The 16,246-nt window shown below is 36.7% G+C and overlaps 1 protein-coding gene across 2 annotated transcripts in view; it reads right to left on the bottom strand.

The window, feature by feature from the left end:
- Positions 1-295: 295 nt before the first annotated feature.
- Positions 296-16,246, bottom strand: part of FAM241A (family with sequence similarity 241 member A) — a 46,447-nt gene continuing 30,496 nt past the window's right edge. For both annotated transcript variants that reach the window (XM_017881384.1, XM_017881383.1), the window contains one exon: positions 296-2,693. In XM_017881384.1, the coding sequence (XP_017736873.1) occupies positions 2,448-2,693 (246 nt within the window). In that variant the 3' untranslated portion in view covers positions 296-2,447. The remainder of the gene's footprint in view (positions 2,694-16,246) is intronic.

Here is a 16,246-nt window from a genome sequence, read left to right on the forward strand (position 1 = left end):
GTCTTACTCTGTTGCCCAGGCTGGAGTGCAGCAGCTTGATCTCAGCTCACTGCCAGCTCTGCCTCTCGGGTTCACGCCATTCTCCTGCCTCAGCCTCCTTAGTAGCTGGCACTGTAGGCGCCCACCACCACGCCCAGCTAATTTTTGGTATTTTTAGTAGAGACAGGGTTTCACCATGTTAGCCAGGATGGTCTTGATCTCCTGACCTTGTGATCCACCCACCTTGGCTTCCCAAAGTGCTGGGCTTACAGGTGTGAACCACCGCGCCTGGCCCAATCTAATTCTTTACACCATGAACCAAATAAATTACCAGTTTTATTTCAGGATATTAGCATAATCTGCATTCTAATATATTTCATAAAAGAAAATATTTTATTTCCATTACATAGGCAGTTTGTTTTTTCTCATATCAAAGCCAAATATTTGATGGTATACTGTACTAACAACCAATAATATATGTAGAAAGAATAACAGCAAAATATCTTATTTCTTTATATAATTTAATATATACCCTATTAACACCAGTGTGCTGATGCATAGTATTGACAGTATACTAAATAGTTACTATTAAAAATTACTTTAAAAATGTTTTCAACATTAGGTACTGGTGGAACCAGAGCTATTATTTTGTACATAGTATTATTTATGTGTTCCAAAGGAAAAGTAAAATTTCCAGTAGCATTAGAAAAAAAGTACTTATATTTTATGTAGATATACAAAATCTCATGACGTCTACTGAAAACCTCACAATTCTACTGTGCACTAATAAAAACACCTTTTCAAACAACTTGCACTTATACTGAGTTCATTTCATAAAGGTTACTATAAAAATATTGCAAACGCAATAAAAACACAATGATATCGTACAAAGTCTTTTGTTTTTTAAAAGTCAAATTTCAAAAGGCCTGTATTTATATAAATGCACAATACTTTTTAGTGACCCTGACTAACATTTTTGTTTAGGATTATCTGATTTTAGAAATCTAAGTTGAATGTTCTTCCTTATTTTCTGCTTCAGAATGAGAAGACACTGAGAATGTACAGAATTTTAAAAATAAGATTGGGTAAAAGCTTTAAAAAGTGGAATAGCAAGCACTCTACACGTTTTACTTGTTGCCCTACCAAAGATAAAAATGCCTGACTGCCCCAATTTTCTGAAATTTAACTTGAATTCTAAATGATCTTAACTACCTCTTTCCTTTATAGTCTTTGAGATGAAAGTGTAAAGATTTTAGGTTCTCTAACAAAACCTAAAATACCACTAAAGCCATTCCCCATTTTCCAGGAGTATTTAAAGAAATGCAAATTTCAATATAAAACCTAAAAATGCTGAATTAAGACACCTTAATAACATGGCTAGCCAATTGCTGACATGACTTTAGCCTTAGAAAAATATTATCAAAATTGGCTAAGTTCCAAATTTAAGCATTTGGTTTTATATTGTTAATATTGTACTTTCTGATATAGATATCAAAGAAAAATGATGTTTTTTTCCTGAAAACAACAGTAAAATATAATTTTTTTGTGAAAAAGTCCATGTCAAGATAGGAAATACATTGTTTTAAAACAGAATAATTGTTATGAAAGAACTATAAAATTATAAATTTCTAAAAAATATATACTGAAAATGTCTCTCTAGGAAAAAATATGCAACTTGTTAGACACAAGAAAAGATGGCATTAGCGTAGGGTGAAGTCAACTAGGCTATGAGACTTCAAAAACTCACAAAAAGTAATTAGCACCAAAATTGTCTGAAACTTCAAATGATATACTAAAGTAGGTCTAGGTCCAAATGTTACATTTTTAAAAAGTTATATTTAACCTGGGAACTTTCCCCAGCAATAATAAATATATTATTTTCAACCTTTAGAAAACGTTCTATCTTTATTTACTGATTTTCATCACAATATTAAGGTAGTGTATGCTAATTATCATTTACCTTAGTTTAGACTGGGTAGGGACAACTGAAATCCAAATATTTCCCAAATATTATGGGATTATTTGGTGGGGAGGGTTACTGGGGAGCAGTTTTCTAAGTGAAACTTACTTGTAGCTTATTTCATCCTTTTTCTTCTAAAATGTTTTATTGGAACTCTTTATAAGAACTAGATTGCTTGATTTGAATTCCATGTCCTGTTATTTTCCCTGTCCACTTTCTGGTGGTGTTACTTAAGATTTGGCATGGGGATAGAGGTGTATAAAGGGGACAGAGATCATAGTGAAACAAGAGTTTTGAATAAGCTAATGTATATTCAAAATATATATTCAACCCTGTTATGATCAAGAGTTTAGTTTTAAGTAACATCCATGTATAAATTTACTTACAAAACATCCAGCACACAATTTGAAACAAGGCAAACTTTTTCGGTTGTCAAAAAGTGAAATACATAACTTCTTCAATTACATATACGGCTACCAAATGTCAAACAATTCCATTCAGCCATGTTTTACTGTTGCACATAAATAATAACAAGGCAAAGAACAGAAACTAGTCCAAGGGCTTGCAGGCCAAGGAACCACAGCATAACCCAAAAGAAAATGACTATTACTGGTTCCACAATTCGTTCTCCAAAATACATCCTTGTGAAGCCCATGTTGATAAGGTTTTTGTTCAGTTCACCAAAAAGTGTTCCCATTTTCTTGTAGTCATCTCCAACAGGCTCACCAGTGTGGTTTTGTGAATCTTCAACATCCTTAAAAAAAAAAAAAAAAGACCAAACATGAACATAACATGAGAAATATGTAAAGGTCTTTAAGAACCTTAGTTCTTTATCTCCCCAAGTGCTAGGCATACTTGTGATAATTATCCTGTAAGTGCCTGTTAATTTAATACAATGGGGATGTTCTTTTTGATCCTGGAATTGAACAAAAATGGCTGCTTAAGTGAAGAACCATGTTTGTATTTCTCTTGTGAGTGACCATGATTTCAGAACACCCTTTTCTGCCACTGTCCTGTTTTATGAGGCAAGGCCTGATTGCTCTGTCCTGGTAAGATTCTTTTTTAGACAGTTTCTTTGACACTAAGACTTTAAGAAACTGAGCCTCAGCTGACCAAAGCATGTTTGCTGTTACTATAGAGCAATCCTCAGTCACTACTGCTGTGATCTTTGTCTTAAGCTCAGCTAAGCAGACTTCAGAGCAGGCCCTTGCATAGTTTCCTGTTCATTATACAGATGCCCTAAGTGGCTCTTATTAATTTCATCAGGAGAAACAAATAGTTTTAATAAAATGTTTTTTTTTTTTTTTTTTTTTTTTTTTACAATAAGACCAAATGTCTACCCAGTAGTTAGTATTCCAGAAAATGTCTACATGCACCCAATTATATATACCAAAAGTGTTATTTCTATTATCTTCCAGTCGTATTACAATTAAGGCCATGACAATTAATAAGCTACTGTCTCTTGGTTTCAAACCCACTCTTTGGAATTCTGCAAGCATTTCTGGCTCCCTGTTAGGCTCTGCCAATACAGGGACCAGCGTGATACTTCACAAGTAGAGAAGGAAGAAGGAATTTGCTGTTTCCTTCAGATGGGTTTCTTAATCCTGTTAAGTCTCACTCTAGCAACAATTCTTCACTCTGACAGCAACAGTGCCTGCTAGTAGTAGCAGCTGATTGCAATCTGGAGGTTTTCCAACACTTGTAGAACCAATCTCAATGTGCCTTCTTGAGATGCCAGCTCCAATTACTGGGTGCTTCGTCCTCAGATACCTGGTTCCCAGGTCTACAGGCTCCCTCCTCTGAACTCAGAGAAATCAGCACCAGGCAAGCAGTGACCTTGGCCTCCTGAAGTGTTGGAATTACAGGCATGAGCCACCGCACCCGGCTTATTTTATATAATTTTTAAAATTACTTTTGGATTTTCACTTCTATCAGAAAAAGACAGAAAAACAAAATGTTGTAGAGTTATCTAGGGAGTTCATGTCCAGGCTGCAACACTTAAACTAGCTGAGTGACATGACCTTAGCCAAATTACTTCACTTTTCCTGAACTTCAGCTTTCTAATCCATAAAATGATTTATGTGATCCTTTTTTGATACTGATAGTTTTCTCTTAAGTTATAATTTGTGGATTTTTTCTTTTTTTAAAAAAATTGATTTCTAAATTATTTTTTTCTTCACTGATACGGGTCAATTTTATGTTTCTTGTACTTTGATATGATCCATAACAATATACTACATTAAAAAAAAAATCTTGTTCTTGCCTAACATTAAAGCTTTCTTTTCTTTAGGGTAGAACTTGAAGAGTCCTCGATTTAGTACGTAATTCTGCTGATCCCTCATCCCTCTCTGTTTCTCCAGTGTTTAGCATACTTGATACCTGGTTCCTGGGCCTTTATTCTTACCATATATTAAAACTAAAGTTCTAAAAATCTTTTTTTTTTTTTTTTTTTTTTTTTTTTTATACTCTTCCCAGTTTTCTTGTAAATGATATGCACGGCGTCACGTACTTTGGGGTTTTTTGTTGTTACTGAAGCTTTTTAAGACTTTTTTTTTGGCCGGGTGGCGCGGGGGCCTCAAGCCTGTAATCCCAGCACTTTGGGAGGGCCGAGACGGGGCGGATCACGAGGTCAGGAAGATGCGAGACCATCCTGGCTAACATGGGAAACCGCCGTCTCTACAAAAATACAAAAAAACTAGCCCGTGCCGACCGCTGGCCCGGGCGCGCTGTAGTACCCAGCTACTCGGGAGCCTAAGGCAGGAGAGGGAACCCGGGAGGCGGAGCTTGCAGTGAGCTGAGATCCGGCCACTGCCTCCAGCCTGGGTCAGGCCACGCGAGACTCCGTCTCAAAAAAAAAAAAAAAAAAAAAAAGAGGGTTTTTTTTATTTTTTTGGTTTCAGTCCGAAGAAAGTACCCTAATTCTGGATTGGTAAGGTATTGTCTGAAGGTTTAAATTCTTTGTAAAATAAATAAAATCTACAAATGCTTGTGGGTTTTTCAGGGGAAGAAGGAGGTGTTGCAACACTTAAATGAAAATAGAGAGTTAGTAAATCAGGCCAGGTGAGGAGACGGCAATGCTCACATTATCTCAGATCTTGAGAACAGCTGGTGGGATTGAGACTGGAAGTTGAAGACCCAGTAAGGACAAGTCTGGGAAAGGTGTGGCTGTCGCCACCTGCTTCTTTTTTTTAATTATAAAAAATTTTAAGCACACACAAAACTAGAGAAAATAGTATAATAAACCTACATACCTATCAACCAGATTCAGTAATTTCTAAAACTTTGCCACCTTACTGAAATACTTCTTAATCTGGGCAATCTAACGAAGAAGAAAAATGTTTAAAAAAATCACTAGACTAATGCCTAAAAGTAACATATCTTCACAAATGAGGTTCTGTAGAAACATCAAATATATCCAGCAATGAATTGGATAGGGGGTTCAAACAACCCTAGAGGAAGACATTTAAGAATGTGGAAAGGGTGTCAGTTTCCAGGCAGGCAAAAGAAAAAAAAAAAAGAATGTGGAAAAGGAAAATAAGCACTATTCTTCAATCAGTGAGATTATAGTCAATCTCATTACAGTATTTTATGTATCTAGGCTATCCTCTCAAATAACACAGTTCTAAAGGATACAAAGACTGGTGTGTTGGTAAATGTTTAACAATGGGCTTTGTTGGGGGTTGGCGGAAGCTCTGTTTCACAGTGTTTGCCAATTCTGTTGTGATTTCCAGTTTCTGTAGTGTTAGTACTTCCACTGTGGCCAATTTCAAACTATTAACAGCCAGTTCACAAAGTTCCTGAAAATTTAACAACTTGCTCTTTGAGGACTGGTAGGAGCCAGCACCAGTACTTCACTGTAAGAGTAAGGGATACTTGAAATAATTTGAGGTAAAGACCTGCATGGTTATAGTTGATGAGTTTGATCCCTCCCTTCTTTCCGTCAATTGGTGCATTTCTATGTTTGTTTTTTTTTAAGTTTACAAAATTGACAAGCTGAGATAAGTAGAATTAACTCATTACAAATATATTGCAATTGGGTAAATTGTATTAAGAAAGGACTATATTATGACTTGAGTTATGAGATACAATGAATTGCATGTGGTGTCACAAAACTACCACAAGTAACAGCATATTGCTTTTTCTGGATTGTCTCATGAGCTATCAAAAGGTCATCCAATTCAATTATTTTTAGAAGTTCTTATTTACAATAAAATTTAAACCATCTGGCTGATTTGTGAGGAAGAGGGCTCTCTTGATGCTCCCTAGGTTAGTGAATGGCACCACCATCCATACACCAGATCCAAAGGTCAGAACTCTAAGGCATTCTTGACCCCCTCCCTCTTCCTCTTCCTCATGACCCACATCCAGGTCATCACCATATCCTCTTTGTTTTACCTTCTAAACATTTCTTTCTTTTTTTTTTTTTTGAGACGGAGTCTCGCTCTGTCGCCCGGGCTGGAGTGTAGTGGCCGGATCTCAGCTCACTGCAAACTCCGCCTCCCGGGTTTACGCCATTCTCCTGCCTCAGCCTCCCAAGTAGCTGGAACTACAGGCGCCAGCCACCTCGCCCGGCTAGCTTTTTTGTATTTTTTAGTAGAGACAGGGTTTCACCGTGTTAGCCAGGATGGTCTTGAACTCCTGACCTCGTGATCCGCCCGTCTCGGCCTCCCAAAGTGCTGGGATTACAGGCTTGAGCCACCGCGCCCGGCCTAAACATTTCTTTAAAGTGTATATACTATTCCATCTACTGCTATAATCCTAAGAATCTACTAAGATCTCTTGACTATTCCAATAGTTTCCTAACACTGCTACTGCACAAGTCCATTAGCTCCCCTATAATCTATATACCACAATGTAGCCACAGTGGTTCTTTCCAAGTGCAAATTCAATCATGCCACCTCCGTCCTGCTTTTAAGATCAAGGCCAAAATCTTTAACATGATCTATGAAGCCCTGCTTAGTCTGGCTTCTATCTGAGTCTCTGGTCTCATTCTGTCATCAGCCTTCCTCTGTCTTTGTTTTCAGCCACATAGGTTTTTCAGCTCTTGCTCGCCACAGGGATTTGCACATACTATTTTCTCTGCTTAAAAAATTATTTCCCCTCTCCTTTGCTTAGTTAAGGCATCCTCTTCTTTTGGTCTTAGCTTAAGCTTCAACTCAGTCTCACGGCATCAGATAATGCTCTTTCAACGCATTCTAACTCAATGCCAATGTGTGTTATTATTTGATTAATGTCTACCTGTACTATAAGCTTCATGAAGTAGGAGCAGTATTTATTTTTGCTGGCCACCGATATCCTCTGATATGAATACGTAGCAAAGGCTATGTCCTGGGAATAGCAGCATATAGAAACATCTCAATAAATATTTGTCGAATAAACAGAAAGAATTTATCATGTGTCTTTCTGGAAGGCATTAGAGAAGGATTTGATAGATTCTCTACTTGCTCCTTTTTTTTTTTGCCAAACAAAAGATGGGCACTATTTTCCAAAATATTATTTACTACAGTAATCTGAAAACCATGTATATATTTTTATGGGATTAGCAGTATTTCTGTTGTGGATATTATTCAGCATCCAGTCTTCTTTCCTCTTCCCTATTAGAACCTTAAATCCAGCCTTCATTCTTCAAGTGAAGTGAATTCTACCTACTCAGTTCCAGAGATGATTCTAATAATAATTTTCTCTTTACTAGAGCTAGTTTTGGAAAGTGCATGTGATTCACTTTGGAACAATGAATTTTGCCTGTCTTTTGAAAAAATTATTCCTAGTTCTTCTGGGTCAACTTTGGACAGTTATCCTTATTTTCTTTTATTTTCCACATATACTCCTCACGTAAAGAGAACTTGTGCTTAATATTAGTTTTCTATTGCTTCCACAAGAATTATAAATGTAATGGTTTAAACCAACATAAACATATTATTTTATAGTTCTATTAGAAGTCATTTTTGCAGGACTGAATTTCTTTCTAGAGGCTCAAAAGAATCTATTTCCGTACTTTTCCAGTTGCTAGAGCTGCCCATATTCCTTGGCTCCTGGACCTCTTTCTTTCATCTTCAAAGCTAGCAGTACTGCACCTCTTTGACCATTCTTCAGTAGTTAACATTTTCCTCTGACCACAGTGAGAAAAAGTTCTTTTTTTAAAATTTATTTTACAAATGTATCAGTCTGCAATGAATTGAAAACAAAAACCTAGCTTTTCACCACATTTTGAGAAAACACTGGTATAACGAACACCTGTATTTTTTATTGCCTACATTTAATTGTTGTTAACAAACAGAGAGAAATACAGAATTCTTCATAGAGAAATACTGTGTAAAGAGGACATAAAATTAGGGGCCTCAAAAGTTTTAATTTTAAATTATTTCTTTAGCTCTTTTTAAAATTATTTCAACTTTTATTTTAGATACGGGGGTACATGTGCAGGTTTGTTACAAGGGTATACTGCATGATGCTGAGGTTTGGGGTATATATTCCATCACTCAGGTAGTGAGCATAGTACCCAATACGTAGTTTTTCAACCCACACTCCACTTTCTTCCTCCCCCCTCTAGTAGTCCCCAGTGTCTACTGTTGCCATCCTTATGTCCATGAGCACCCAATGTTTAGCTCCTACTTATAAGTGAGAACACGTGGTATTTGGTTTTCTGTTTCTGCATTAATTTGGTTAGGACAGTGGTCTCCAGCTATATCCATGTTGACTGCTGCAAAGGATATGATTTTGTTCTTCAGGCTGTGCAGTATTACATTGTGTGTGTGTGTGTGTAGTGTGTGTATAGATACATATATCACATTTTCTTTATGCAATCCACCACTGATGGGCACCTAGGTTGATTCTGTCTTTGCTATTGAGAGTAGCACTATGATGAACATATGAAAGCATGTGTCTTTTTGAAAAACAATTTATTTTCTTTGGGTATATATGTAGTAATAGGATTGCTGGGTCAAATGGTAGCTCTGTTTGAAGTTCTTTGAAAAATCTCCAAACTGCTTTCCACAGTGGCTGAACTAACTCATATTCCCATCAATAATGTATAAGCATTCCCTTTTCTCCACAGCCTCGCCAGCATCTGTTGTTTTTTGACTTTTTAATAACAGCCATTCTGACTAGTATGATGGTATCTCATTGTGGTTTTGATTTTTATTTCTCTCATGAGTGATGATGAGCATTTTTTTTCAGGGCTGCTTTTATGTCTTCCTTTGAGAAATGTCTGTGTATGTCTTTTGTCCTTTTAAAAATAGTGTTACTTGTTTATTGCTTGTTGATTTAAGTTTCTTATATATTCTGTATATTAGACCCCTGTCAGATGCATAGTTTGTGGAAATTTTCTCCCATTCTTTAAGTTGCCTGTTTACTCTGTTGATAGTTTCTTTTGGTGTGCAGAAATTCTTTAGTTTAATTAGGTCCCACTTGTCAATTTTTGTTCTTGTTGCAATTGCTTTTGGGGGCTTAGCCAAAAATTCTTTGCCAAGGCCAATGTTGACAAGGGTATTTCCTAGATTTTCTTCTAGAATTTATATAGTATGAGGTCTTACATTTAAATCTTTTGATCTTAGACAAAGCAGACGAAACAAGCAATTGGGAAAGGACTCCCTATTTAATGGCGTTGGGATAATTGGCTAGTCATATGCAGAAGAATGAAACTGGATCCATATACAAGAATTAAGTCAAGACAAATTAAAAGTTCTCTGTATTTAAGAACCCATGTGTGATTAGGTTTGATCCGCCTGGATAATTAGGATACGCTCCACATCTCAAAGTCCTTAAATTTAATCACATCTGCAAAATTCCTTTTGCCATGTAAGATATCATATTCTCTGGTTCTGAGGATCAAGATGTGGACATCTTTGGAGAGACCATTATTATGCCTAGCATAATATTTTATTATAAAATTATTTCTTTATATATCTATGTTCTGTCACTAGCTTTGAACCCGCTAAGGGTATTAAGGGCAATAAACATGTCTTACAAATTTTACATTAGTACTTTGTATATTGCACTGTGCCTGGCCCATCATAGTCTCATAATAAGTATTCGTTGAAGGAAAAATGGAAATATTCTACAATAACATACTATGCAAAAAGCCCACAAAATTTAAAACAAAGAAAACTTAAATGTAATATCAAAATTCACTGTATTCTCCCATGAGCATAGTTGTGAATTTTTTCAAATATTTATAAATTCTAGACTAAAATTACAGAAAATGACAGCTGCTAGCTAAAACTTACATGCTCAGTATAATTCCTAACCCACTGTGTTTTAAGGGCAGACACTAATACGAACAGATGAGTTCTTAGGGGTCTGATTCTCTGTCAAGATGCTTGTAATTTTCAGAGTAATAGTAGTGGTAGTGGTATTAATGGTAGAGTAGGAAAGCTAACCCAAGTGCCTCCTATGTAACATGCGCTGTGTTTTACATGCATTATCTTGTTTGATCTTTGCAACAATCTGTAAAGGAGGCACTATTATTTCCCCCCATTTATAGATAAGGAAACTGTAAAGTTTAAGAGGAATTAAATGTCTGGACATTGACCTACACTTAGTAATTGAAGGATCTATGACGTGAACCTAGATATTCTTACTCCAGGGGATCCACCATTAATCCCTACACTGTGCACCCTCCAGTTATTATTACATAGTAACTAGCATCTAGTTAATGCTGCTTAGTTTTCAGAGACATTTTATGTACTCCACCTCTGAAAAAATAAGCTATATAAATACACTTTCACTTTACACAGAATGAATACATTTTACACAGCAAAATGAATATTACTTTTTTCCTTTACATCTTTTCTCACAGTTTACAGAAAACCTAAAAGTATTCAAAAGCAGAAGAGTTGTTCAAATTCTTATTTTCATCTTGTACAAAAATTTAAACTATGTAAAGCTATTTGCATCAGGTTAGTACATTTCCATAGTTTTTAAAAGTAGTAATGAATTCAGATTCAAATGTGAAAAAAAAAGACTCGGCAAGAATGGAGAGATATGTGGTTGGCAGAATTGGATTAAGACAACAAACAAAAAACCTCCCCTACAAACAATAAGCAAACCCATAAGACTTCGCTAAACCAGTACATGAGTGCAGAAATACAGATTGCAGCTTTTTTCCTGTTCTAACGTTAATCACTTTTGTCTTTGCCAAAATTTATTCTTTGTATGTGAGGTCCCAATGGAAAAACATTTGTCAAATGTAGTTTCCTTTGTGGTTTCACAGAGAGTACTGACTGTGACATGCACAAGAAGAGTGTTCTCACCAAAACAGTGATATTCTTTTTTTTGTCCATGATTAAAGACATACATAAAAATAGAGGGGTGTTCTAATTGATTCAAAATCCTTCTTAAAAGATACCCAAAATTAATTATGAGAAATTAAAGGTAAACCCTTAAGTAATCACTGGATTTTTGAGAAGCATCTTCAAAGATAATTAAATCACAGTCTCTTACTTTAGAAATTAGGAATGAAGAGGTTAAGTCCCATAGCCCATTAACAAAAAAACAAGGCTTTGGTAGTAAACAGGACAGATTCAAATCCTGCTCTCTCATGTATCAGCTCTGTGACATTGGGCAAATTACTTAACCACTGACTCTCAGTTTCTTCACCCATAGAATGTGTATAATAATACCTACTTTATAGAGTTGTTGTGATAAGAAAACAGATAAAAGCTTTTTGAATAAGCACTCAATATATGGTAATTATTATTACTATATTTTTGGCAGAATTAGTATCTTGTGATTTTTACTGCTATTCTCTATTGTACCATGCTGCCTGAGATAATTAATGCCTTAGTGATCATCTTTCTCATGATAATTAAGTTCAGTTGTATTTTTTTCAAGTGTTATGACAATTTAATTATATAGAAATTGAAGTGGGATGTTTTCTATGGAACATCCCTACCCACAGAACAATCTGTGCACATTAATATTGGTAAAACCTGTTTACTCACTTTGGAAATGGCACAAGTTACATTCTATAAACAGGCTTTTGCTGAGTGAGTTGACAATTTAAGATTCACCAATTGTCTTCCTGTGTCCAGTATTACATGTTGTTGTGTTAATGCATATCATTACATACGCAGTATTGAAAATCTGCTGTTTTTGCCTGCCTAGTATATATACCATATATTCTACTTGATTTAACTTTGGGGAAGCCATACTTTACCTGCTCTTAGTCCATGTGTTGGTTGAAGATGTCTCCATTCCCCAGCTCCAAGCCTGCCCAATAAGAACATTTCATTTTCTTTCCTTTTTTTTTGAGACAGAGTCTCGCTTTGTCGCCCATGTTGGAGTGCCACACCGTGATTCTGGCTCACGGCAACCTCTGCCTCCTGGGTTCAAGCGATTCTCCTGCCTCAGCCTCCTGAGTAGCTGGGATTACAGGTGCCCACCATCACACCCAGCTAATTTTTGTATTTTTAGTAGAGACAGGGATTCACCATGTTGGCCAGGCTGGTCTCGAACTCCTGACCTCAGGTTATCCACCCACCTCAGCCTACCAAAGTGCTGGGAGTACAGGCATGAGCTACCACGCCTGGCTGAGCATTTCATTTTCTTGGGCATGTATTTACTTAATTAATGAGTATGTAATGCAAGACAGGCCAATGAAAGCTCTAGTCAAGACTTTTACTGCAACTATTGAAAAGAGACAGGTTTTGGTTTTTTTTTTTGAAAAAAACAAACAAATTGTAGTTAGATAGCTGGTGAGATGTAGGCCATATTACTAGGAGGGGAAAGCTTGCTAAGAACAAAGCCAACATAAAGTAAAGACAAGAAATGGATAGAGACAATTTCATTGACACAATTTCAGTACTCGGATATAGCTAGCATATCTACTTCTGGTCTTTTTCATAACATGAGCCAATAAATTCCTATTTTCCAAAATCTAGTATGAGTTGGATTTTTGTCACTTGAAACCAAGAGTTCTGACTATAGATGATGATAATAATAATAGCTACCACTAATCAGAATTTACCCATATGCTAGATATTGTGGTAAACACTTTACACATTCAGCCAGGGACTAGTAGCTTGGAGATTCCCACTCTGGCAACTGACAGAGAAATGCCTTGGGCATATACACAGTTTTTCAGACTGTCAGGGATGACTGTGATGTCATTTTAAAGCCTGGCTTCCAAGGAGTAAGGGGTCAGAATAGTTTATTGTTCAATTGGTGTTTGGTCAGATGTTGAATTTAAGCCCCTTGTGCCATTGAGGCTATTGTCCTGTGTTGATGGGTCTATGTACAGCACAGAGAATGCTTTCAAGTCTACCCCATATCCTACTATAATTGCTTCTGAGTGGGTGTAGCCTAGCACATGAGCCCTGCTTTATCGATTCTCACAGTTGACTTTGATCCCAGGAAGGCTCTTCTTGGCTCTTTCCCTGGTTCTCTCTTTAAAACTTCTGGCCGCTGTATTGTTTTGATAGTGCCACTAGTAATATGTTTTGATGTATTATGGCGCTATCAGCCTCCTCTTAATTGCTCTTCACCAAGCTCTGTATTGCTTTCAACAACAAATTTAGTCATGAAGTTCTCCATTCCCTTCCCCAATTAAACAAAGTCCTCTCAGGGAAATCTATGGAGCTCTTCACTCATAAGATCTGCCTTTCCTCCTGGGCAGGGCTCCTGCACCATTGCACTAGTTTTCCCTGGGGCGACACCCTGCTGTAAAATTACACACTTGAGGTTGGGGAGCAGCCCCTGGTTTTCCTGGGTTACCTCTCCTGGGAGGGAACCTCTGCCCTACAGTGAGTACAGGGAGGGGAAGGCTGGGCCTCTGTGTTCTCGACTTGCTGTGCCTCACTTAGAGACTGGTTGGGGGAAGAAAGACTTGGTCCTCTCAGCTATGCCTACCTGGAATTGAGATTCCACAACACAGAGCTAGGAGGAGGAGGGGCAGAGAGCTGAGAAACACCAGAGGCCTACTCCTCCAGGGCGAAACTGTAGTCTGAGATTTAGTATATTTTCTTGAATGAATAATTCTCTATTTGCTGAATACCTCAAGGATGGTTCTTGGAGACTTTAAAAGATTGCTTTATTTTGTTTTGCTTAATAATTTTCAACAGTTAAATTGCTGCTTTGCTGAGGAGATAGTCTGCTGAATTCCTTACCTCATTGTTCTGGAAGCCCTACCTTGGTTATTTCTGGACATTTCTTCTGATGGTGAACTGTGAGACAACTTCTGTGAAGCTGAATCAGAGGATGCTATATGGTAGGTAGCTAGTTCTCTGGAATGAGTCCTGGGACCGTAAGCACCTTTAAGAGTGTTTATTATTCTTCACATGTCCTGTGATCAAACTCTCAGTATAAAAGTTTGACTTATGAGGATCCATTTAATCAGGCAGTTCTTACTAACATTAAAAAAAGGCTTTAAATACATACTTGAAGATTAAATGAATTTAAAAGGCTCCCTTTTCTCCTTCTTCACTATATTTTCACAAATATCATCAAGTGGGCAATTTTCCATCATTGTGCAGTAGTCTACCAAGTACTTTAGCTGGTAATTAACTCATTTTTTCATTAAGCCTAAAGAAAGTTAACCAGAAACCCAAATCTCAGAATAGTCCTGTTTTTTCCTTAGTTGCTTTCAATACATTAAATGTCATTCTCAAACCTATTTTTTAGAAAAACTTTTAGCACAATTAAAATACTTTCTATCATTATTTATAACTCTCTGGAGAAGTTCTTTAAAATGTAGAAATATAAAAGTAAATCAAGAATGCTCTGCGAACAATAAAATGGTCTCCTCCTTCTATGGACCACATTAAATCTCTGGCAGGGCAGGGCATAGTGGCCCACACCTATAATTCTCAGCACTTTGGGAGGCTGAGGTGGGCAGATCATTTGAGTTCAGGAGTTCAAGACCAGCCTGGGCAACACAGTGAGACCCTAACTGTACAAAAAAATACAGAAATTAGCGGGGTATGGTGGTGGGCGCCTGTAGTCCCAGCTGCTCAGGAGGCTGAGGTAGGAAAACAGCTTGAGCCCAGGAGGCAGAGGCTGCAGTGCACCACTGCACTCCAGCCTGGGTGACAAAGCCAGACCTTGCCTCAAAACAAACAAACAAAGTATCTGGCAGCCCAGAAAGAAAACAAATAGCAAATAAATAAACATATTAATGTACAAATGAACAAATAAAACTATGTTGTCATTCATATTCAGCATAACATTTATGATTATTTTGCTTTAAAAACTATTCTCTAGAACCAATTCAACAAACATTTTTTCTGGTGCCTATAAAGCATTAGATAAATAAGACTACATCCTTAACTTTGAGAAGCTAATAATCTAGTGTGGAGGTTAACATTTATAAACAAATACATATATTTTAAGGCAAAATGTGATCAACATTTAAGAGCTGCAAAATGCTTGGCATTTAGTTCAAGAAAGGTCAATTTGGTCAAAAGCTAAATCAAAAGAATTGGCAAAAACCCCACTAATGCACTGCTTTCATATATGTAAATGATGCTTTAAAAAATGATATGGTGTGTTTAACTGCTTTTGTATTATTATGTAAAAGGATAGCTGGTTATAGCTCTCATATACCACGAACTGATTCTGTGGTTTACAAAACATCTTCACTTCAGAATTTAGTCACCTGCAAAGACTCATTTCTTGCTTTTTATTCCTCTTCATCTCAAAGGCTGTCCCTATGTAGATAAGCTCTGAAATATGTAAGCCTTGAAAACAACAATGCTTAAATGAAATTTTTAACTTATTTCATGACACATTTATTAATTTAAAAAATGAACATTAATTGAATAGTATGTTCTGGGCAATGTTTTCAGTACTATGATCTTCAAAACATAAAGGAAACTGAGGAAAAAAGATTACATAATTTAGTCAAGATCCATTAGTAACTGGTGGAATCTAGACACATTCAGGCAATCTGGCTCTAAAGCCTATGTTCTAAAGCCTACACTATATGCTTCACTATAAATATAAAATCAGTCTTGTGGTGATTCACATTCTAATTGTTTCAATGTATCAGTTTTTAAAAGCAGTTCAGTTATACTTGTCTTGATTCACTTATATTCAGCAAAAATAATACCTTTTTTTTTTTTTTTTTTTTTTTTTTTTTTGATGGAGTCTTGCTCTATCGCCCAGGCTGGAGTGCAGTGGCACGATCTCAGCTCACTGCAACCTCCACCTCCAGGGTTCATGCCATTCTCCTGCCTCGGCCACCTGAGTAGCTGGGACTACAGGTGCCTGCCACCACGCCCAGCTAATTTTTTATATTTTTAGTAGAGAAGGGGTGTCACCGTGTTAGCCAGGATGGTCTAGATCTTCTGACCTCGTGATTCACCTGCCTCG

Source organism: Rhinopithecus bieti, unplaced genomic scaffold (genome assembly GCF_001698545.2).
Source record: "Rhinopithecus bieti isolate Rb0 unplaced genomic scaffold, ASM169854v2 scaffold_12077, whole genome shotgun sequence".
NCBI classification, from domain to species: Eukaryota; Metazoa; Chordata; class Mammalia; order Primates; family Cercopithecidae; genus Rhinopithecus; species Rhinopithecus bieti.